The sequence below is a fragment of the Fringilla coelebs genome (genome assembly GCF_963513975.1).
Source record: "Fringilla coelebs genome assembly, chromosome: 25".
Taxonomy (NCBI): domain Eukaryota; kingdom Metazoa; phylum Chordata; class Aves; order Passeriformes; family Fringillidae; genus Fringilla; species Fringilla coelebs.
In genome coordinates, this window is record NC_140051.1 from 4,393,945 (window position 1) to 4,416,302 (window position 22,358).

Genomic DNA, 22,358 nt, shown 5'->3' on the forward strand with positions numbered 1-22,358 from the left:
TCCGCTTGTCTGAGTGCGTTTTTCTTTTCTTTCTTAATTATTATTATTATTATTATTATTGTTACTTTATTTTTCTTTTCAGTCTCTTTAATTTCCTTATATATTTTCTCACTCCTGTTTTTCATTTATCTTCCTCTCTCCCCTCCCCTTCCCCATGACTGTATCCCCCTCTTCCTGTCCAGCCCGGCCCCGTTTCCCTCGCCTTCTCTCCTCTCCGTCAGCATGGTGGTGAAGTCCGTTGTGTAGATGAGTTGTGGTGTCTGCAGACCTGTAGAAGGGCACCCCTTCTCTGGGGTGCTCCCTGCTGTGACCAGCCCCTTCCTCCCTCCCTCCTGGTGGTGCCTTGGCAGCAGCAGCAGCCCTGGCCTGGGGCTGTCACCGCGGTGTTTCTCTGGCACCTCTTGTGCTGAAGAATCCCAAGCGTTCCGGGATGGAGGCAACAGCCTCGGAGCAGAGTGGGAATTCTGACTTGCAGGAGCCTCGTGTAGGAGAACTGAGCTCTTCATGTGAGGAGGATGAAGGGTTGAAGGACACAGTGGGCTCCTTTCAAGTGGATACTCTACTTTATCCAAGTGGATGCTCTGACATGCCCAAATTCTTTCTGGATGTCAATGTCTTGGCTCAAGGAGAGGAGGAGACAGGGAGGGTGTGTTGAGACCTCCATGAGGTTAAATATATATAAATATATCTATAGTATCCTTGAATCTCCTGGACCCTTCCTTTATATGGGTTCCCTTTCTGAGTGGATGATTTCAGGTATCTTCTCCCTTATATCTTTGCTTTGTACATGGAAGGACATTTGAAGAAGACCAGCTGTGATGTGTGTTGGGCTGGATACTTCTCCTTTATTTCCTTTTCCTGTCCTGGGACTCCTGGAGGTCCTTCAGTACCTTTGTGGCCTCTCCAGTACCTCCCAGTCCATGCAGTCCAGACACTTGCTCATGCAGAAGGGTTTTCCTTTGAAGACTGGAGGAAAACTGCTGCTCCAGGTGTTGGTGTTGCCTCGCAGAAGGTTGGTGCCAGGAGTTCATGTGGGCTTCTCAAAGCTCCTTTGCTTGGCTCTACGCTGAAGTTTCCAGAAGAAGTTCGCCCACCTCCCCGAACATCTCATCTGTTGGTATTCAAGAGCTCCTTCATGCGTGGGCAGCTGCCCAATATGTGAACTCTGGGGGCAGGAAGAGGCTTTTGGCTGAGCTTAAAATGAAAATTAATTTGGAAGAATTGGCGCCCTTTGAAGAGATAAAGGGTGGGTAGAGCAGATAAAATTTGGCTGCTGAGTAGCATCGTTTTGTCCTCTGTATCTCTTCCTTGCCAGAGGTCAGACAGAATTTATGGTGACACATGGGTTCAGTGCACTCACTGTTTATGTTTGTGTGTATAAATACGAGTTCAATTACGGAGAACTAGTGGAAATGAGCTTCAGGCAATTTCCTCATAATCCCTCATGTAAATCTGTTTAATTTTGTCAGCATGCCACGACAGCTTCTTCTTAGAAAGAAAAAAGAGTGGAAAGAGCAAGAGACTTTTACAGGCTGAGCTTTAATAACAGCGGCAAAAGCTGTCTGGGTGGTGGGAAGAGGTGGTAGAAGGCAGGTGCTGGTGAACAGGATGGTGGCAGGATCACTGAGCTCGGTGCTGTCCAGGGCTTGGCACACCTGAACTCTGTGTGCAACGGAGCTGGAGCAGCTGAAGTCACCGTTAGCCAAGTACCTGCAGAAATGCAACTCATGTGCACCCCACAGAATGCTGGCTATAAGTGGGAAAAGCCTGTCATTGGCCATTCAAGCAGGAATTGCTGCAGGGAATGCCATGCTGTGACCTGTGGGTCACTGTGGTCCTACCTTCAGCCAGCATGGTTGAAGCTCAGTTGGTTCAGCTCAGAGGGTAGAGCTGCTGCTGGCAGCATCTCTCACAAGAGGCTGATTGCACTTGGGAAGGCGTTTGAGCTCTGCAAATGTAAACGTTGTCTTCTGGATGAGGAAAAGCTTGGATCCAGCCAGCGGGACTCCCAGCATGTCTAATGAGCTGCTTCATCTTTGGCTGATGTGATGCTCTGCTGGGAGCTGGAACAGAGGCTCTCCAGGAACTCTCTGCACCCTGACGTCTCTGTTGCGCTGGAAAACATGAAAAGGAGCTTTTCTGTGCCCAGTGTTTGGGTTTCTGTTGCGTCTGCTGCGCCTCAGCTGCTTCTTCACCTCACGCTGCACTTCCCTGGGTGCTCTCCAATGCTGCCAGCAAAACTGAGAAGCTTTGCAATCACACTCATCATCAAAAAAACCCAAAAACCCTTCTGCTCCCCAAGGGGAAAAATCTCCTGGGAGCTCCTTGCCTGTGCGCTCCAGCTGAAATTTCAACGCTCTGGAGACCCTTGGGATGTCGGATGGGAAGTGCTGCTGTCACACTGCTCTGCACACGTGGGGACCCATGGGGGAAAGCCTGCAGGGTGTCTTCAGTGCCAGCCAGGCTCTGCCTGGACCCCGGGGGAGATGAGGAGCTCCAGACTCTCCGTGGGTGGGTGTACTCTGGTACCACAGCCCAGGAGTGCAGGGTCTGTGCTCCAGCCCATGTCCTTGCCCCTTCCTTGCTGCTCCTGCCAGCAGCCACGGTGTTTTTGCAATGCTGGATGGGGCACACCTTGCTGACACACAGAGGGACATCATCCTCAGTGGTTCTGTGTCCAAGCAGGAGTCTGAAAGCAGTGATGTTGCCTCTTGCAGCCAGCTGAGGTGACTCCTCCTGCCCTCCCGCTGCCCGTGGCTTGCAGGGTTTGCTGATCGCTGCCCTGGTCACGGAGGAGCTGCCATCAGCACTGTCCTCTGTGTGGCTCCTGTCACAAGGTTTGGTTGCTGACCTCTGGTGACCAAATTGTCAGTGCAGAAGAGAGTCATCTCCTCTGAAGGGTGCTGGCAGGCTGGTTTAAATCTCCTTTCCTCACTGGAGCCTGGCTTAAAGTCTTGGTTTTATCGCAGTGAAAGGTGCTTTGTGGAGGCTTCCTGTCTTCTCTGGACACCTTGTCTGCAAGCGGCTTGGGTTTATCCCAGATGGCTCCTCAAACTTCTTCAGTGGCATTAGGAGGTGGTGACTCTTGGAGGGTCGTGGAAGTAAAATGGAGAGGGGGAAGGAGATGGGAAAGCAGTAAGAAGAGGGCATGCTGTGATGTGGTATAGATAAGAGCTGGACTGCCCGCTTTCCTAAGGAAAAGGTTTTCCTCTAATGCTCTGCTCTCTACAGCAGTCGTACTTTCCAGGCCTTGGATGGGAAAAACAGGTACAGTGAAGGAAATAAAACAAAAAATCTCTTTGCAAAGGGGAGGATACTGCACCTTGAGCTGGTTCCTGTAGAAGAGTTCCTCAGGGGGTACAGCTGATAAACTAGCTCTTGCACCTGCTGGCTCTCCTGCAGGAAGCACCCCTTTGCAAACGTCCTCCTTGTCCGTGCAATAAAACCCCGTCAGTGTTTCCATTTCCAGCTCCCAGCCTCTCGCTGTTCCAGGAGCAGATGCTCCTGTGCTGTCGCGTTTCTGTTGTCGCTTCTCACAGGGACCTGGGAACGAGGTACCTCTCCCGGCTCTGTTGGTGTGTGCCCTTGGTGTCCCTGTCTGTCGTGTGGCCCCTGGTTTTTCTGGCTGTGGGAGCAGGGCCAGCAGGATCCTGCCTCCCTGCTGTTTGTGGCGCAGGTGTTGTCCGCCCCGGGTGGCTCGTGGTGCCCGTCTCGATGCTGCCGTGACGCTTCTGCCTATCTCTTTCTCTTCTCTCTCCATCCCAAGGGGTTTCCTATCACTTCCCAGAAATGCCTTATCGGACATAGGATCTGCCCCGTCCTGTTTTGTCTAGCAGTGTTGGCATGGCAGGCAGGTGAGCTGGGGGTGCCCACGTTGGACGTGGCACCAGCCAGGTCGCGGTGCTGCTGGAAAACCTGGAGGAGACGTAGGGGCACAGCGGGGACGCCTCACTTCCTCCATCCCGCGCTCTGGCACACCTGGCTGGCCCTGCTCCCTCGGCCCTGGGTTTCTCACCTCTTCCTTTTCCACGGCAGAGCCAGCTGGGATCGGCCGATCCCCCACCGGGGACGTCCAGAGGCCCGAGCGTGGCCGGGAGCCGCTGATGGCGCGTGTCTGCTTTTCCTTCCTAGAAAACGTCCATCTCCGCCCGGGGACGCTGCTGCACCTGAGAGGCTCGAAGCTCTGAAATACCAGCGGATAAAGAAGCCCAAAAAGTCATCCAAGGGCTCCTCGAAATCCAGAAAACAACCCAGTGAGTGCGAGGACCCCACGGTCCCCAACGGCATTCCCTGTGTCCTGCTGTGAGCAGAGCTTGGGCAGATCCCTGCCGGCTCCAGCGCTGGGGTTCTCCAAGCCCGTTCCTGGATGCTGCCCTTGTTCCCTGCCTCCCAAAGGGATGTCTCCCCGGGCTGCTTGCCTGCAGGTTGTCCCTCCTTTGCTCCTCCAAACCAAGTCCTTTCCATGCATCTCCATATTTAGTCATTTGTTTGGATTTTGAGTGTTAATTTCATTTTCCCTGATGCCCAGCGTTTTCCCTTCTTGCCACACTGCGTGTTCTGGGCCGGGCTTGCTGTCACCTCCCTTTTTCAGCAAGCAAAGCGCTCTGCTCTGCCTGCTGCTGGCTCCAGTCCCATCTCCTTCTCTCCCCCCTTCCCAGATGGCTCTGCCTCCCAGGTTCAGCACCCTCCCAGCTCTCAGGTACTGTCACCTGACGAAGCTGTCTGCCTCCGCAAGAAGAAGAGACACCCTCGTCAGGACCCCTTCGCCCGGCTCTCAGCGCTGAAGGACGACCTCTGCCACCGGCAGCTCCCTGAAGACCAGACAGCCATTCTCAACAGCGTGGACCACGATGACACCAGTGGACACGCCACCCTGCTCTAGCCTAGCGCCGGTCCCAGGAGGTTGAACAGGAGCTGGTGTCACACCACGGGGGGATGGAGGTGATGGGAAAGAGGGGGGGACACCCCTAAGCTGTCACCTCTCTGAGGCATTCGGTGGCTCACGGCGGGGACGAGCTGGGGGGACCCGGGGGATGCTTTGGGGAGAATGCTTTGGGCTGGGTGTTCCTCAAATCCACTTCACCCTCACCCCAAACAGTTTGGGTGGGGTGGGAAGGGGGAGGGTGTTGCACCTCGGTTTTGGAAAAGATCTCTAGGCTTCAAAGGCATGGATGGAGCTTTTGACATCTGCGTAGGCAGCGCGCGTTTAGGGGGAAAGTGTGGGATTGAGCAGCTGGCCCTCAATCGCCAGAAGAAGTTGAATGACACAGGGTGTAATTAGGTGACAAGGACCTAACAACCCAGGCGGGAACTGGTAATCCCATGAATCTGATTATGATAAAAACCTGACCAAATAATGCCAGGAAAGCTGTAATTGTGAAAAATCTCCCTGCCTCCCCCTTCCCAGCCTCCTTTGACGTGAAGGTAACAGCAGCAAAACCACCCGTGACATCTTTCCTTACCTATCTCTGAAAAGGGAAAATCCAGAAAGACCCCAAGCCTTCAAACCAATGTGAGAAATCACCATTTGTCTGTGTGCAAATGCACTTGGGCCTCGGTAACGTGTGCTTGATGCCGTGCGAGCGCGCAGGTGCGGGGCTGATGTGATCTGAGGGCGTTTCCCCCTCTAGGTGCGGCGTGTGCCAGCTTTGATGAGGGTGGGTTTGATTAATTCTGCCCGACACTCTGTGTATCTCAGGCAAATGTTCTGCAGCGCCGCGTGGTGATGTGATTTCTTACTGTGTGATGTTTAATCCCTACCGATGACCGCAAGGCGGGGAGACGCGGGCGTGCGAGCGAGCGGGGTTTGGCTGCCTGGTCCCCAAAGCCTCCGTCGGCAGGTGCTGAGCCCCAGGGGGAGCATCTGGAAGTGCCCAGCTCTGCGGATGGATGTGGATGGCTCCGTGCAAAGCTAAGCCCAGCGTTTCGCGCCAGCTTAAAATATGTTGCTGCTGGTTTCACCGTTTTTCCCTTTTTCCTTCCTGCTGCAGCCCGGATGTGTCGGCTGTGACACCTGCCAGGGTTGCGTCCCTCCCTTTGCTCCCTGTTCTCCTCAGTATTGCTGTTCTAACTCTTCACCAGAATGTATTTCCTCTTCAGAATAGGGTAGGTTTGGTGGCTGGTGGTTTTCTGGATTGCATAGGCCTTTTTTTTGGTTTGTTTTTAGCAGGCAAGGTGTAACCCGAGAACAGCTGGGCTCACTTTCCTGCTCCGCCTCCACTCTCTGACTGCGTGGCCTTGGGCAAGTCACTTGATCTCTCTGTGCCTCAGTTCTCCCATCTGTAAAATGGGGATAAGTCATATTTGAGCACTTTGGACAAGCACTTGGTGGCCTACAGACTGCAAGTGCTATGTAAATGCTTAGTGCTAATACCAAGCAATCCCTACCTTTAAAATATTTAGAGTTGGTTCTCTTTTTTTTTTGTTTGAAGTGGTAAAATCAACCACTGCATCCAGGTTTGCACAGTTCTTCCTCTGCGGTAAAGTGCTAAACCCTCCAGCCTGCCTGGGAATAAAACACCAAGTGTTTCATGTAGATATTCTTGCTTTGAGTGGATTCAGGCTGTAGAAAAAGTGTCAGGAGAGCTGGAGAGCCTGCAGGCATGTTTTTAGCCCCAGGCTCTCTATTTGCATATGAAACTTTTGTTTATTCCCAGGTAGAATTGCCAAGAGATTCTCTGCAATCTCGCCTTTAATTCTGCTTTGCCTTGGTTTTTGCTCTTGCTGCTGGTTGAACCTCCAAGGGCTGAGATGTTTGGAGGAAGACGTGAGCTCTCAGTTGTGATCTGGCTCTCTGACCATGCCACGCTTTTAGGTCAGAGCCTGTTGATTGCTCTGCCTCCATATACCTGGTTTTAGAGGTTGTGCTTCCTTTCCCAGCAGGATGCTCGGGAACCTGTGGCCACCAAAAGCAGAGCACCGTGTCTTTTCCAATCTCCAGGCCCTAAGTAAGGTTTGAACCACTGGACAATGAATCCTCTAAATCGATAACCAGATATTTCTGAGCTTTAACAACTTTCTCAAACCATCACCAGGTTTGTCTTGGGAAGGAGGGAGGGTCTGGCAGAAATGCCCCTCTCTTTCCAGCCTGCACCAGGGCTTTTTATTGACGTGACGAGTGACCTGACGTAAGAACCTCAACTCTCAGAGTGAGAACTCAACCTTGCTAACAGTATGACTGCGAATTTCTTTTCTTTGGGTGTGTTTTTAGGGTTTTTCCCTAGAACCTGCTCGGATCTGAATTGATTTAATGCCATTCTCCCGCTCGGCAGCGGGAAAAACTCTGCCTGGCTTGGCCAACTTCAGCTCGCCGGTCACTCCAGCTGGGCTGCTCCTGATGGACAGGTGACCCTCGGGGCTGGGGGAGGCGTGGAGGCTCTGTGCTGCCCGTGCTGTGGCCAACTTGCTCTTCCTTTTGCTCTCATTGCCTCAGCCTCTGGAACAGAGCGTTGCTTTTCCATTTGAGTGCTTTCCAAACGATTTACGACACCCGTTCGGATGGGCCAGGCGCTGTCTTCAGGCTCTTGAGGTTTCTACCTCAGGACTATGCCCCATCCCATCTTAAGGAGCTCTAGAGGACTTGGAGTGCAGGGCAGGTTGACAGAGCATGCTGGCTTGCTGGGTCAGTCTTTTGAGATTTGTTTTCCTTTTGCAGGTGTTTTGAGCCACTGGGCTTTTCATGGTCTTCGACCTTTAGAGGCTGGAGCTGCAGCCCTCTCTCTTTCAGCCGTGTACCTGCCACGCTGCTGGAGTGGGAAATCCCGCCCGGGCGCCTCGTGGAAGCAGCTCCTCCCTAAAACCATCCTTAACTCCTTTCCCTGCTAGACCGAGTTACCTTCCGATAGACTCGGGCCGTGCTTTGGCTGACTGGCTCACCTCTTGCTTTGGCAACCTCCTCGCTTCTCCCAGCCCTCTGGTTTCCATGCCCTTCAGGGTTGCTCCTTTCTCCTTCCGTGGACCTGGAAACATCGAAGCCGTGTCAGACGATGCCAAACACTTCCCCCATTTCACCCCCGTTTGAACTCCGTGTCGCTTTGGTGGTTTGCAAACACAGCTGCTGTCGCTGCTGCTGCTTCTTCATTTTTTTAATTTTTTTTTTTTTCCTTTCATGCTGCAAAATATATCTTGATTTTTATCTTCCTGGGCCAAACTCTCTTATTTTCTAAGCTGGTCTGAGGTAGATGGCTCTTTCTGTATCAGTAACTGTACGATTCCTCCTTTCACGCTGTGAACATGATGCTCCATTAGGTCCCTTGGCAAATCCTGGCCCACGGTGAAAAAATTCCTCTGAATCACAAGGATATTGTCCCTGGGCTCTGCTGGGGTGTCAGTGCAGGGGTTCAGCCCAGTTTTGGGGGGTCCTTGCTGATGTTTCTCCCTGCGAGGTGGCCACGTTGGGGATGCTCCAGCACTGGTTTCATGCCGCCTTGGGGGTTGCAGGGCTGGGGGAACCCTGAACTGGGGGAGGTGACATGGAGAGGTGGGTACAGGATTCCACTGGGATCCTGTGGAAAAGGGGTGCTCCTGGTGTGCTGGCCCTTGCAGTCCAACAGTGAGTCCTAGAGCAGGCAGGGAAAGTGCTTTGCCTGCTTTTCCAGCAGGACTTGCTGAGCTCTCATCCACGTGTTTCTAAGGTGACTTTGCTGTGCAGCCCCAGCGGCGTTTTGGTTCCGCGGTGTTGACGTGAAGGGAAATGCAAGTTAGTGTAAGGGGGGGAGAGGGAGCGTTCAGGGCTCGTTTGTGGGGCCCCGTTTCTGTGCCTGCCACTGACAGCACCCACAGGCACAGGGAGCGATGAGTTTGTGGGACAGGGGAGCTGCAAGGTGCCAGGGCCCCTTCCCAGTCTGAACCTCGGCAGGGTTTGCACTCTGCCCCCTGACCTGAGAGGTCTCTGTGAGCCCCCAGGGTGGCTGTGTGAGCAGGGGATGCTTTTCCTGGGAGGATTCTCATTCCTGGTCCCTTGTGCCGGTCACCTGTGACTTGGAGGCTGCTTTGGGGTACTGGGGGACTCCAGGCTGTTCATCTGGTGTTTGTCACCTTGTCAGCTGGCTCAGTGCTTTGGAGGAAGGCTGGAGGTGATGCTGTTTGGATATATAAATGTAAAGGGCATATAAAGAGAATAACAGCTTGCTGTACCTACCTCTGGGAGTGTAAAGGACACTGGATTTGGGATCAGCAGCCCAGGCACGGTCCTGGCAGGGCTTAGTCATGTCTGGTGGCATCCAGACATGACACACATTCCAGACTCATTGCTGCTCCCGCCTTGCTGTCTGTATTAGGACAAAATCCGCCTGGCATTTTGGTTTCTCTTCCTGCTTCAGGCAGTGACGTAGATTTGGGAGTTCTCGGAGTTTTGGGTTGGTTTCAGCTGTAGCTCTTGTCTGGAGGTATTTTTCCATGAGGCTGGCTGGACCATCAGGGATTTCCACACGTCCCACATGGGCTCGCTGCAGCCCCAGACTGAAGTCAGGGCTTTTTTGGGAGGAAATCTTCTCAAGGAACTGGAGTAAAACCCACTGTACATATGAGATATAAATAGATAGAGAAGCATAGGACAAAGGTAGATAGGTTTGCAGAATTCAGTAGATTTGCATGTCGGGGTATGTGTGTGTCAGGGGGAGAGTTTAGAGCCGTGCTGGAGTGGGGGATCAGGATGGGCAAAGCTGGGAAGGCGCTGGGAGCAGCTGCAGCTTGAGGGGAATTTGGGGATGGAGAGGCACCGGCGTGAGCTGCGCTGCGGCCCTGCTGCACACGACAGATCACTCTGTTCCATTATTCCATCCCCAGTTTTTAGCTTTGCTTTGTTCATTGTCTGTGACTCACCCCTGGGCCGTGAGATGGAGGAGCAGGAGGGACAGGTCCTGTGCTCTGCTTGTCCGAGGCACGTGGGGCGTGACACGGGACACAGCATGGGAGGGGGATGTCACGTTGCCTCGTCTCTGGTGCCATCGCTTAAAGAAAAAGCTGCACCACACAAAAACCCTTCCCTCAAGTCCCTCTAGATGCTGCTCTCTGGTTACTCGTGTGAAAGCATTTTGCTTTGCGTCTGTTCTTCCCAGAGAAGCGTGAGTCAGAAGGGATGAGAGAGGGATACAGCTAAATTTGTCCCCTGAGCTGAGGAATGCAGCACTGGCTGTGCCAGCCAGCCCCAGCAGTACCTCCTGGGAGGGACAAAATGTTCTTGACAGTGTGTTTTTATTTTAAACCTCATTAGCAGGACTTTGAGGATCTGAGGCAGAGAGGGGATTTGAAGCCAGAGCTGGTACTGACCCCGGGCACAGGGGCAGCTGGATTCAGGCTGGATCCCCACTCCTCTCCCAGAGCCATGCCCGTGCTGTCTGGGCACAGGGTAACCCTTACAGAAAGCAGGATATTTACTCCCATTTCACCCCTTCAGCTTAATTTTTGGGGTTTTTTTTCTGTTTTTGAGTATCTTGACTCCTCTCTGCCCGTGTTTGTGGGAAGGAGAGGTGGGAAGTGCAGTTGTTCCTGTTAGAGATCTGTCAGGGAATGCTTGATCCAGGAACTGAGGGCTGGGAAGCAGCAACCAGATTTGGTAACACCGGTGCTAGCAAAGGAAGAAACTTAATATTGCACTCAGTTTCCATCAGCTGGCGCATCCCCAAGCAGGGAGGACCAGTGTGGTTGTGGGAGGGGACTGGAGATGGGCTCCTGTTCCCCAATTTTGGGTGACTGGGGTGAGAGGGAGCCGTGTTTGCCCGTTTTCCCCAATTTTGGGTGTTTTGGCACAGCTGGCTGAGCCCTTTTCCTCGGCATTGCGTGACAGCAGGATGAGCATCCCCAGTCCTGGGGCTCTGGCTGACTTTTGATATGTGCATGGATGGAAGAAGGACCTGGGGAGGGGGTGGGCAGTGAGAGGGGCTGGTCCAGGCTCGGGGGCGTTGGATGAGGCAAGCATGTGCTGTAGAGGTAGATAAGGATTTTTGTACTGGTTGCAGTGGGGTGGGAAATGCAGGGTGGAGGGGCTGGCATCCCCCATGGAGGACAGTTTGCTCAGATTTTGTATTTACCATCAAAATGACACTTTCTCTCCCAGGAGGGCTTTTATTCTTGTTCTCCTGAGGTTTCAGGCTGCAAAAGAGGGTGCCCATCTTCCCAGATCTGAAAGCTCCTTGGATTTCCACCCACTCCCCCCCCAGCACTTAGATTAAAATAAAACACACAAAAAAAAAGACTTGAGAAATGAGCCCCAGTATCTCTATCTAAAGAAATGATATTGGTGTATTTAAACCACATTGTATATAAAATTAAACAAATATATATTTACTCTCTATTTTAGAAGGGGGGGAGAATAAATATTTAAAATAATTCGTTAGTAATAGGTGTCAGAAACTACTGTGCAGCATGAGAGAGGCTGTCAGAGGTGGGGAGAGTCTCAACAGCAGGAGCAGAGCGAGTATTTTTACATTATATTGCGCTTCAGCTTCTCTGCTTCTCCATCCACCTATAAATAGACAAAAATATATATACAAATATATATATATATATAAAAAATTATATATATCTAAGTCACATAGCTGTTTTATTTTTGTATCCATGCCTAGTGCTGTTTGAGCAATACAGTGGCGAGGGAGAGGAGGGCTGGGCCAGGCTGGGGGGCTTGCAGTGCTCCGGGGGATCTGCCCTCTCCGGGCCCAGCATCACCACTGTTTGCTGTTTCAATAGGGAAAAACACTAAAAAGGGACAAAATCCCGGGATGGGGAAGCCTGGGCTTCCTGCCAGCTTGCCCAGGGCCATGGCGAGGTGGTGCTTCCACTGAGGGCTGGCTTGGGCTTTTTTTTCTCAGAGAAAAAAGACAAATTTCAGCTCACAGGAGCATCAGGCAGCTGCAGCCTGGGGGGTGGCACAGGGTGGGGACACGCTGTGGGGACAGGGCTCCCACGCTGCTGCCTCCCTGGTCACCTGTCTCTGCTGTCCTCATAAACCTGGAGGGTTTCTGAAACCCTCCTGCAGTTGGTGGAGCCCCTCAGAGCCGCCCAGGTGGCCGCAGTGGGATTTTCCAGGTCCCTGCTCCAGAGGGAATGTCAGTAGCGCTCCAGGAGAGTCCCGGGGCTTGTTGGTGCTATGGGGCTGCTGGGGTCCACTGGGGCAGGATGTGGGGCTCTCTCTGCCTGGATGGGTGAGATTGGAAGCTCTCCCTGCCTGGATGGGGTGAGGGGCTCTCCTTGTCCCTATGGATGGGCTGTGGGGCTCTCCCTGTCCCTCTGGATGGGCTGTGGGGCTCTCCCTGTTCCTCTGGATGGGATCTGGGGCTCTCCCTGTCCCTATGGATGGGATCTGGGGCTCTCCCTGCCTGGATAGATGGGATGAGAGGCTCTCCCTGTCCCTCTGGATGGGATGAGACACTCTCCCTGTCCCTGTGATGGGATGAGAGGCTCTCCCTGTCCCTCTGGATGGGATCTGGGGCTCTCCCTGTCCCTGTGATGGGAGGAGAGGCTCTCCCTGTCCCTCTGGATGGGATCTGGGGCTCTCCCTGTCCCTGTGATGGGAGGAGAGGCTCTTCCTGTCCCTATGGATGGGCTGTGGGGCTCTCCCTGTCCCTCTGGATGGGATCTGGGGCTCTCCCTGTCCCAGTGGCTGAGGTGGCATCGGGCCCTGGCGTGGTGAGGGATGTGCTGGGGATATTTGGGGCTTTTCCTGCAGGGCAGTACGGACCCGCCGGATCCCTGCCCCTTCCCCCTGGGCTGTGGGAGGACAAGGAGCCAGTTTGGGACTGAGCAATGCCAGGGAGCTGCAAACCACCCCACTGCCTTCGCTGGGGCAGGATTTGGGGATTGTCTTTGGGCAGTGGCGACCGGGGCTTCGCTCCCCTCGGCCTGTGTCCCACAATCCTGGGCTCTGGGGGGGTCCAGGTGCTGCTGTTTGGGCTCAGATGTCCCTGAGGGGATGGTGGCACAGCCCTGGACTGCTTACAGCCCTCCAGAGGCAGGCAGAGGTCCCTCAGCGTGGTCAGGCCGTGTCCCCATGGCTGAGGCACTCCCAGGAGCTGGCCCCTCGCAGCAGCCCCGTGTCCTCCGTAGGTGTCACCTGTGTTTTCCATGATATTTCTCTCTCTTCTTCGTCGGGTCGGGGGGGCTGGGGTGGGGGATGTTTCTAATATCCAGCCGAGATTTGTTCAGCACCAATTCTTGATATCGAAGCAAAGCATGTTTGGTGGGACTAACTTGCATTTATTAGCGGTAAATACATAAGTGAGTATTTTATATGTTAAAAAAAAACAAACTATAAGAAAAAAAAAAAAAAAAAAGGATGTCAGGAGAAAGAGAAGGGATGAGATTTCTCACCACTCGGTGTCCGGGCTGGGGGGCTGCCTTGCCCCCTCCCCGCTGGGGCTTTGGGTATTGCTGGGGGTGGGCAGGGGGGCGGGCAGCTTTCTCCTTTCCCCATCTCCCCTGGAATCACTTACAGAAAAAAAACAAACAGGCAAAGGAAAGCTAGAAATGTTTACAAAGCACACTTCCCACAGTACCGTTAACCCTCTGGATGCCAAACAGACACATCAGGAGCTGCCCCTCCCTGCGCTCAGGGGTGGTGGCTCCCACAGCATCATCCTGCTTCCCGTGGTTTCTTTGGTTTGTTTTTTTTTGGACACCATCCCCGCTGCCTCCATCCACGTGCACCTGCCCAGAGCTTGCTGTCCAGGGGGGGTTTGCTTCTGCCCCCTCCCAGGCTCTTCCTGCTCGGCTGGCAGCTGTGGGAAGTGCCTGTCTCTGCTCGGGAGGTTCTGGCTCGGTGGGAGATGCTGGCACTCACTCCTTGCCCTCCCAGATGCACTTTAAGGCCAAACTTCCCTTTTGTTCCTTCTCCGGGGCTGGCACAGGGCAGGCAGGGGATGCTCCCGTGGCCCCAGGGGGTGCAGGACCTTCCACACATCTTGTCCCTCGGCATTTCCCGTGTGGGGAAGCCCTTTGGAAATCCTGGGAATGCCCGCGTTGCCATACATAAGGTTCATCCTTTGGGCATTAGGGGATCAGACCTGCACTCCAGCTCCTCGGGGAGCAGCCCTGGGTCCCCCTGGGAGCATCTCCAGCTCTCCCATGGGAGCATCCCTGGCTCTCTGGGGGAGCCCAGACTTTTTAATTCCCTTTTAATAGGTTTGTAGACTCTCTGAACCCTCGTTGACCTCCATAGGTAGCTCTTGATTTAATCCCCTCCTAACCCCATAGTGTTTTCCCCTAAGGCAGGATTTTCTTCCAGACCCAACGCATCTCTGGTTGCATGGGACAACTTTTTCCTCTTTTTAAGAAGAATTTCTTGCCTCTGGATATAAAGACTAGACCATCCAACCTCGTTTCCATCTCTTGAATGTCGAGTATTACAATGTATAACACACGTTAGGGTGCTCTTTGGTGCTGTTTCAATGGTAACCAGTGGAACTGACTTTTTAAAATAACAATAACAATAAAAGAAACTTTAGTGCCGCTGGTTCCATAACGTTCGTTGTCGTGACTTTTTTTTTTTAAATTATTTTTTTGGAAGTTTTGTTAGGGTTTTGTTTCTTTTTTTTTTCTTTTAATTCTTTTTGAATTTTTACTAAACAGTGAGTAGCATCAGCTGCCGGGTTTCTGTGGTGTTGATTTTAGTGACTGGTGGCTGCTGTGAGCTGGGCGGGCTGCGTCGCAATTTAGTGGGATTTGGGATCAAGTAGCTTCATTTTGGAACTTCACACAGCAAAACGAGCATTTGATGGGAGCCCAGACGGCAACTAGAGGGTTAATTTTTGAACTTTCAGGTATGTTCCTCAGAAGAAAATAATAATAATAAAAAAATAATAAAAAAAATAGATAAGAGAAACAAAACACTATTTTTTCAGTAAGCTTTTTTTTTCTGTAAACGATTTACAAATAAATCTGACATGATGGTGCTGTACCAAAGCCTTATACGAAACTTATTCCGCTCTCTCTATAATCTCTCTGTATCTGTATTGTTGCTCTCGGCCTCCGCCAAGGCCAGGAAATGCCAGCAGGAGGGACCGATGGCCGCGCTCGCCATCGGCATCCCTGGAATTCCCCGGGATGGGAATCGTCATTCCCCGGAATTCCCGGCCCGCGGGGAGGGAACGCCAAATTTCAGCATCACTCCCCAGGCGTGCGATGAGGGGCACAAGAGGGGGTCCCTCCCCCCAAACTCTCCTTCCGACTGGGTGCTATCCTGCCCTGGGCAGGGATCCGAGACCTCGCCGGGAGCGCTGCCCGCTGCTCCCGGCATCCCCGCGGCGGCTCCGAGGGCGTTTCACCCACCGAGCCCCCTCCTCCGGGGGATTTCACATCTTCCAGCTCAGCCCGACCTCTGCAGCGCTCAGCCAAGGCAGACCCCTGGCTCTGCCCTGCGAGCCCTCTCCCAGCCCTTCCCCTGGGGAGCTGGGGCTGCTTTGATAGCTCGAAGCAATAATCCCACTCTGCCAAGAAAGTTGGGTCCTTTTGGCTCTTGGACTGTTGTCAGTTAATGAGTAAATGCTCATAAGCCAACAAAAAGTGGAAGAAACGAGAGTTTGAAGCCCTGCCTTACTGGGAGTAGCTGGCCCCTCGGTCTCTGCCTGTTGGAATTTTAAGGCCTGCTGAGTACTTAATTTATCGCCGGTAACATTGCATGTTCATAGATTGACTTCTTGAGTTGATTTTTTTTCTTATTTTAATGTACCCACTATAAGAAATTCTGGCAGTGTTGCAATGTTACGTACAACTAGCCATGCTGTAGGAGAATGATGGGTTTTGGAATCGATTAACTTGCTCCTCATGTAACATTACCCTGCTTCAGAAATGTTTTGTATTTTGATATAAATAAACATTTGCTAAAAAAAAAAATATATCTATAAAAAGGCTCAGTTGCTGCCATTGATTTGGTCGGAGGGGCTGTGGGGAGGGGGTGGGCTGCCCCAGAGGTGTTTGTGGGGGATGCTGGGCTCTTCTTTGCCCTCAGCATCCCAACTTGTGCTGTTCCCCTGGGAAATGCAGCACGTCCCAGGTGGTGCTGCAGGCTGGGGTGGATTCTGGGATGGACACTGATGCTCAGGTCCTGATTTTGGGCAAGGAATAGGAGACGGGACAGTCCCAACCCCATCTGGCAGAGTGATTTACTTACTGTCCCCCTCCACAACTTCCCTTTCTCATCCCCTCCCCTTTACCTGCTGCCTTTGGAGGTTTTTTCCATCTTTTTTGCACTGATTCATCCCGCAGGAGTCTCCCTGGTAATGAAGGCTGTGCAGCCATGGAGCGTGTCCGGGTCCCTGCGGTGCCCTGCTGTCCCCAGGCTCGCTGGTGGCCCTGCCCCTCTGTCCCCAGGTTCGCTGGTGGCCCTGCCCCTCTGTCCCCAGGCTCGCTGGTGGCGGTGCCCCGCTGTCCCCAGGCTCGCTGGTGGCCCTGCCCCGCTGTCCCCAGGCTCGCCGGTGGCGGTGCCCCTCTGTCCCCAGGCTCGCCGGTGGCCGTGTCCCGCTGTCCCCACGCTCGCTGGTGGCCGTGCCCCTCTGTCCCCAGGCTCGCTGCTGGCCCTGCACCGCTGTCCCCAGGCTCGCCGGTGGCGGTGCCCCTCTGTCCCCAGGCTCGCTGCTGGCCCTGCACCGCTGTCCCCAGGCTCGCCGGTGGCCGTGTCCCGCTGTCCCCAGGCTCGCCGGTGGCCGTGCCACGAGGTGGCAGTGCCGGCTCGGCACTCCCGGCGCTGGAGATGCGCTCCGAGGAAGAGGAGGCTGCCTCGACCACGTCCAGCATCTCTGTGCTCCGTGCGTCCCCCACAGGGCCGGGGTGGAGGGCATGCTTCTGTCAATCTGTCTGTCTGTCCGTCCTCCTGCTTGCCCTTGAGCTATCCCCCAGCGCTAGGGTCTGCACCAAGTCCCCACCCAGCCTCTCTTCAAGGTTTTTAGGGGCTGGAACATGTGCTGCCCTCAGCACGCTGGGGACAGGGCTCAGCCCGTGCCGCATCCTTAGGAGCCGTTCCAGGGTTAAACCCGGTCCCAGCTGAACCCCCTCGGTGAGCAGAGATCAGCTGAGGGCACTGCAGCATCTTTGGGGTGCCAGCTCTGGGGCTTCCCAGTTAAATCCCACTCCAAGGGGGAGCAGGGATGCGGAGAAAGGCTGCTCCCACATCCTGTGAGCCCCCAGTGTCCCCAGTCCACCCAGTGCAGGTAGGCAGCTGATGGCCTGGGGCAGGTCCCCTGGCAGTGCTTTTAAGCCTCTCAAGGACAGTTGACATTTCCTGAGGGCAGTTTGGACTCTCTCCAAGGGTGCAGGGGCTGAGAAAAAGCCTTGAGCTCAGAGCCGAGGTGCTCCCAGCATTTTGAACACCTGTCCCCAGGTAAAAAATTTATATCATCTGAGCCAGGCAGCATTTCCCTCCTGGAGCCCCAGACTGGCTCCTGGCTCTCTCCCAGCCCCACTGGGGGCCCAACCTCTGCTGCCAGGACGGGTGGCACTGGCAGGAGCTGGCAGGGAGGTGAGGGGATGCAGGGGATGCTCCAGGGGGAGGCTCTGTGCCCTCCACAGGTAGGTCTGGCTGGAGTTTCTGCTATCAGTGAATTATTGATTGGATTTACCGCCACGGCTCTGACAACACCATTACTGCCTTTGACTTCATGTTTAAATCATCACTCCAATAGCTCTGAAAGATGAGATCTTTTATTTAAAACGCACTCAGTGGCTCTTTTTGATGCCCTGGCTCGATGTGCTGCTGGCAGGGGTGGGGAGTGCTGGGTGCTCAGCTGGGGGAGCACAGTCCCACACCAGGGGCTTTGGGGACACTCAAGGTCACTCTGCCGAGGGTGGAAGGAAAGAAACTCTCACCTCATGCTCCAGATGAAGGCTGCAGGTAATGGGGAGCTGCAGGGAGCTGTGCCATGCCCTCTGCCCCATCCCTGCTGCATCCACAGGAATCCCTGCAGCTGGTGGAGCAAGCTGGGAGCTCCTCCAGGGCTCTGTGCCCCCAGCTCGCCCCGCTGTGCTCTCCCACTGCCGTGTCCCTGCTCCCCATCCCCAGTGCTTCCCCAGCTCCCAGATGCTGTGCCTGTGTCTCCACAGCTTCTACTCACCCTGACCTGGCTCTGGGCTGTGCAGGGCACCTGTGCTGCTCTGGGGCTGCACATTTTGGGTCACAGGAATAGCTGTAGAGGCCCATGAGGCCATAATTCCCCCGTGCCCAGCTGGGGGCTGTTGGGATGCTGAGTGCCATCCCACTGGGAAGCAGCACTGCTCATTCCAGCAGGACAACAGGGCTGCCTGCATCCCTGCTTGTCTTTTTATCAGCTTTACCATCCAATATTCCCAGGCTGCTTTGTCTTTGCTTTACATTTATCAATATTACCAGCTGATCCCGCAGTCCCCCCTCCGTGGGTTTATTAATATTGCCCTCTGATCTGCAGGAAGCAGCCATGCTTTATATTCCTGCCCCATCCCCAGCTCCTCCAAGCCCCCACGCCATGTTTAATTAGATTTTCTCCTTGGCTCAGGCAAACACAAATTGAGCTCCTGGTATCTCTGTGCTGTGCTGGAGCTGGTGCCTGGCTGGGGTGGACAGCATCCTCCACCACATTAATATTCTAGTGCTGCTGCTTGTCTCGGGATGGTGCAGTCTGGGGGGTTTGCCTGGAAAAGGGATTATTCCTACCCCCCACCCCCCAGCCTGTTTTCAGTGGATGGCAATTAACTTGGGCAGGGAAATACCTTTTCCTGCGAGGTCAGGGTGGCCAGGTTGAGAGTTCATGATTAGGAAGCAGCACAGGATCCCTGGGTCAGAAATCAGAGCTGCTGCTTCCCCCTCTCCCATTGCATTCCCCCCATCCTGCTGCTCTGGGCCATTCATGTCATTTTCCAAGGAATCCTTCTGGGCTTGGCTTTCCCCAAGTCAGTGGGGACCAGCGTCAGCCTCTCCCACTGCTCCATGGCAGCTTTTCCACATCAGAGGGAAAGAAAATTGTTTATGCAAAGTTTGTCAGTCCCTCCAGGCACGGAGGGAAGCACTGATTGTTCTCCAGCTATCTCAAATCTTTTGCCAGTTTCCAAAATTAAAATTTTTTCCCTGTGTCTTGCAGACATATTTGGTGTTCGTGCTTGGATTTCCAGACTTACTGTCCAGCAGCTGCACCATCATTATATTATTATTATTATATTATATTATATTATATTATATTATATTATATTATATTATATTATATTATATTATATTATATTATATTATATTATATTATATTATATTATATTATATTATAATTATATTATTTCCTTTTATTTTATTGTTCCATTTCATTTCATTTTATTTCCCCACCTCCCCAGAAATAAATAACTAATTTTATTTATTGGATTTCTCCTCCTGCCACAGTCTCACCCTTTGTGTTTTCCTCTTCTCCCAGGGAATACAGGATGGAATTTGCTCCAGGGATGCTCACACAAATGCTCGTGCAGGGACCAGAAACCCCTCCTGGGGCTGGATCTGCCTTTCTCAGCTGTGATTCCATAGGGCAAAGAGCTTTCCATCCTGGCAGCCTCTGGTGCTGCTGGGATGCAGGATGTGCTCCCCTGCCTCTCCTTTCCCAGCCCTGCCAGAGGAATGTGCTCCTTGAGTCAAAAGGAAGCTAATTAAGCCATTTATCTGGGAAAAGCAGCCACTCCTGGTGAGCTGAGCTGGTGGGATGGAGGAGGAAGGAGCACAGAGCTGGGGAAAGCAGGAGAAGGCTGTGGGCAGCCCCTGGAAGGGCAGAGCCTCAGCTGGGAGCTGAGCAAGGTGGGCTCCATCCTCAGCATTCCCTGCCAGGACACTGCCCAGCCCTAGGTCAGATCCTGGTCTTGCAAGAGCTGCCTGAAACGAGTCCCTGAGGATGCTGCAGTGCTAAAATCACCAATAAACTGCTTTTTTCTAGCTGAGAACTTGCTGCTGAGCTCTATAACACCCATCATTCTCACCCATACTGACAAACTGTTTATTCCCAGCTGCCCCCAGCCCTGTGCTATCCATGCAGGGGACCCAAATCCCATTTTTCCCCCCCAGACTCCCCTCTCCAGCCTTGCTGTTTGCAGAGCACGGATCTGCACTGAAGCAGGCTGCACTCTAACTTTAAATTGACATTTTTAGTGGAGCCCTGGGAGGTTTTTCCAAGGAGTGCAGCCTATTCTTCAGGGCTTTTATAAGCCTTTAGTAGCTTAAGACACAACTAAGTTGGCCCTAATCCCTCATAAAAGCACGTAGGTTTTCTTGCCCTTCTGCTGCATCAAGGTCTTAGCCGGGTTCTTTCCTTCACTGTTGTGTTTGGCTGAAGGATGGGAAGGAAATGCCTGTGAAATTTTCCTTTTTAAAGACCTGGATCCTCAGATCAAACCCATCCAGGGGGGCTGTGGGCAGGAGGTGGGTTCCGTGGGACAGGGGGAATGTCTCACCCCTGATGTGGTGGCACAAATCCTTTTGGTTCCATGCACATGCAGCACCTGGGGAAATCTTTGGCTGGATCATCCCCCCAGTGATCCAGAGCGAGGGGGGCAGTGTAAAAATATGGGAAAAAAGGATTTCTCCAGCAAAACAACAGCAACCCTGCAGTGAGAGGGGCTGTGCAGCTCTGCCCCCACAAGGAGATGCCCTTGGGGTGGGTGAGCTGGCTGATGCAGCATTAGACACATGCAGGGGCTTTTATCCTTCACTTTGGAGAAGTTTCTTGGGTTCTGGCTGGGGTTTATTCTCAGAGACATGGCTTTTGTGAGGAGAGATGAAATGCTGCCTTGAAAGTTTGGAAATGGGTGGATGCAGAGCTGGAGGGGTCTGTGCTTGGCCAGGGCTGGGCAGGAATTTATTCCCCAAGAGAATTCTCCTGGGCACTTGCAGCTGAGCTGTGCCTCCTTCCCCAGCCTTTCCCAGACCTGGGGCTGCCCCAGGATCACTCTGTGGAGGGGTGTGGGAGTGTCCAGACCCCAAAAGGAGAATTTCTGCAGCCAGAGCTGCCTCTGGGGGAATGCACCCTGTGCTGGATGTTATCCCAGCACTGTGCCATGCAGTGAAGCATCTTTGAAAGCCCCAAACCCCCAAGGAGCCCCGTGGGGTGACACCAGAGATCACAACAGGGACAGGATGAACACAAGCAGGGGAAGGGAATATTTTCTCACCCCACAGCCCAGAATGATGTGAGCTGCAGGAAGGGATGGAGCCCACTGGTGCTGAACATGAACACACAACTCTGCACCCCAAAACCACACACAACGGGGGCTTGTCTGCCAGTGGGGGAAAATTCGGGTCCCTCTGGGCCAGCCTGGCAGGAGCTGCCCCATTTGCATATTAGGGGTGAGTTTATGAATTATGCAGCCACCACAGCACGTCCAGAGGAATGGGCTGCAACATGGAAAGCATATTTATCTTGGTGTCTTATTGATTTATTTTTCCTCTCCTGTTTTTTCAAGCTCGAGCAGCTGCAGCGAGGGAGTGAAAACAGCCCAGGCAGCCGGGGGCTGCAGGGGACAGTGTCCCCTCCCTGCAGCCATCGGTCCCATGGGGCTTCTCCTCCAGGCTGGGACCTGTTCCATAGAGACCAACATGTTCTGAGCACTCTGGGGCTTGTTTTGGTGGAGCAGGAGCCTGGGGATATTCCAGAGAGAGTGGAATTGTTTTTGGTGACAGCAAAGGTGCTCCTAAAGGGTGACACAGAGCACGGGGTGGTGAGAGGGACAGTGACCAAGAAGTGTCCTCTGTGGCACCATCACAGACAGAAGCTAGGTTGTGAGGACACATCAGAACGTTTGTCCTCATCTGGGTAGAAATGCAACCATCCATTATCACATTGTCTCCATTGTCTCTTTGTCCATCCATCTACCCTTTCCACTCATTAACTCCACCATCTGCTCCTTCATTTATCTCCCATCCTGGCCAGTAAATCATCCCTGTCTTCCTTCTCCATCCATCCATGAGATAAGAACCTCTTGGTCCCCTCCTCATCCCAGACCCCAGGGCCATGACCCTGCTTTGTGCTTGGAATTCAAGGCTCCATTCAGGAGGGAAGCTCCCAAATCCCTTGGGGCTTTATTTTATCTCTTAGATGGCTCCAAAGCACTCAGGGACTGCAGAAAGGAACCAGACCTGCTCCATCCCCAGGTGCTGGACCGTGGGTACCACTCACACCCACACTCCTCCTGCATCCATGGAAGCATCCCCAGGTGCTGGGCTGTGGGTACCACTCACACCCACGCTCCACCTGCCTTCTCCTGCAGCCATGGAAGCTCTCAGCCCTCCCAGCTGTGCCCTTTTCCCCCCAGCAGCAAAGGTTAGCCGAGATCACAGAGCCAGCCGGCTGCCCAGATTCCCGCTCCCTGGGGCTAATTATGGAACAACATTAGATAAAAGTCAACATATGTTGTAAAAGGCACTATGTATCAGCGCC

General features: G+C 53.3%; 1 protein-coding gene across 1 annotated transcript in view; it reads left to right on the forward strand.

The window, feature by feature from the left end:
- IGSF9B (immunoglobulin superfamily member 9B) overlaps positions 1-4,882 on the forward strand; it is a gene marked incomplete at both ends in the record, with an annotated part of 39,971 nt that extends 35,089 nt beyond the window's left edge. The window contains 2 exons of the mRNA XM_084221555.1: positions 4,132-4,253; positions 4,659-4,882. Coding sequence (XP_084077681.1) covers positions 4,132-4,253; positions 4,659-4,882 — 346 coding nt within the window. The remainder of the gene's footprint in view (positions 1-4,131; positions 4,254-4,658) is intronic.
- Positions 4,883-22,358: the final 17,476 nt, after the last annotated feature.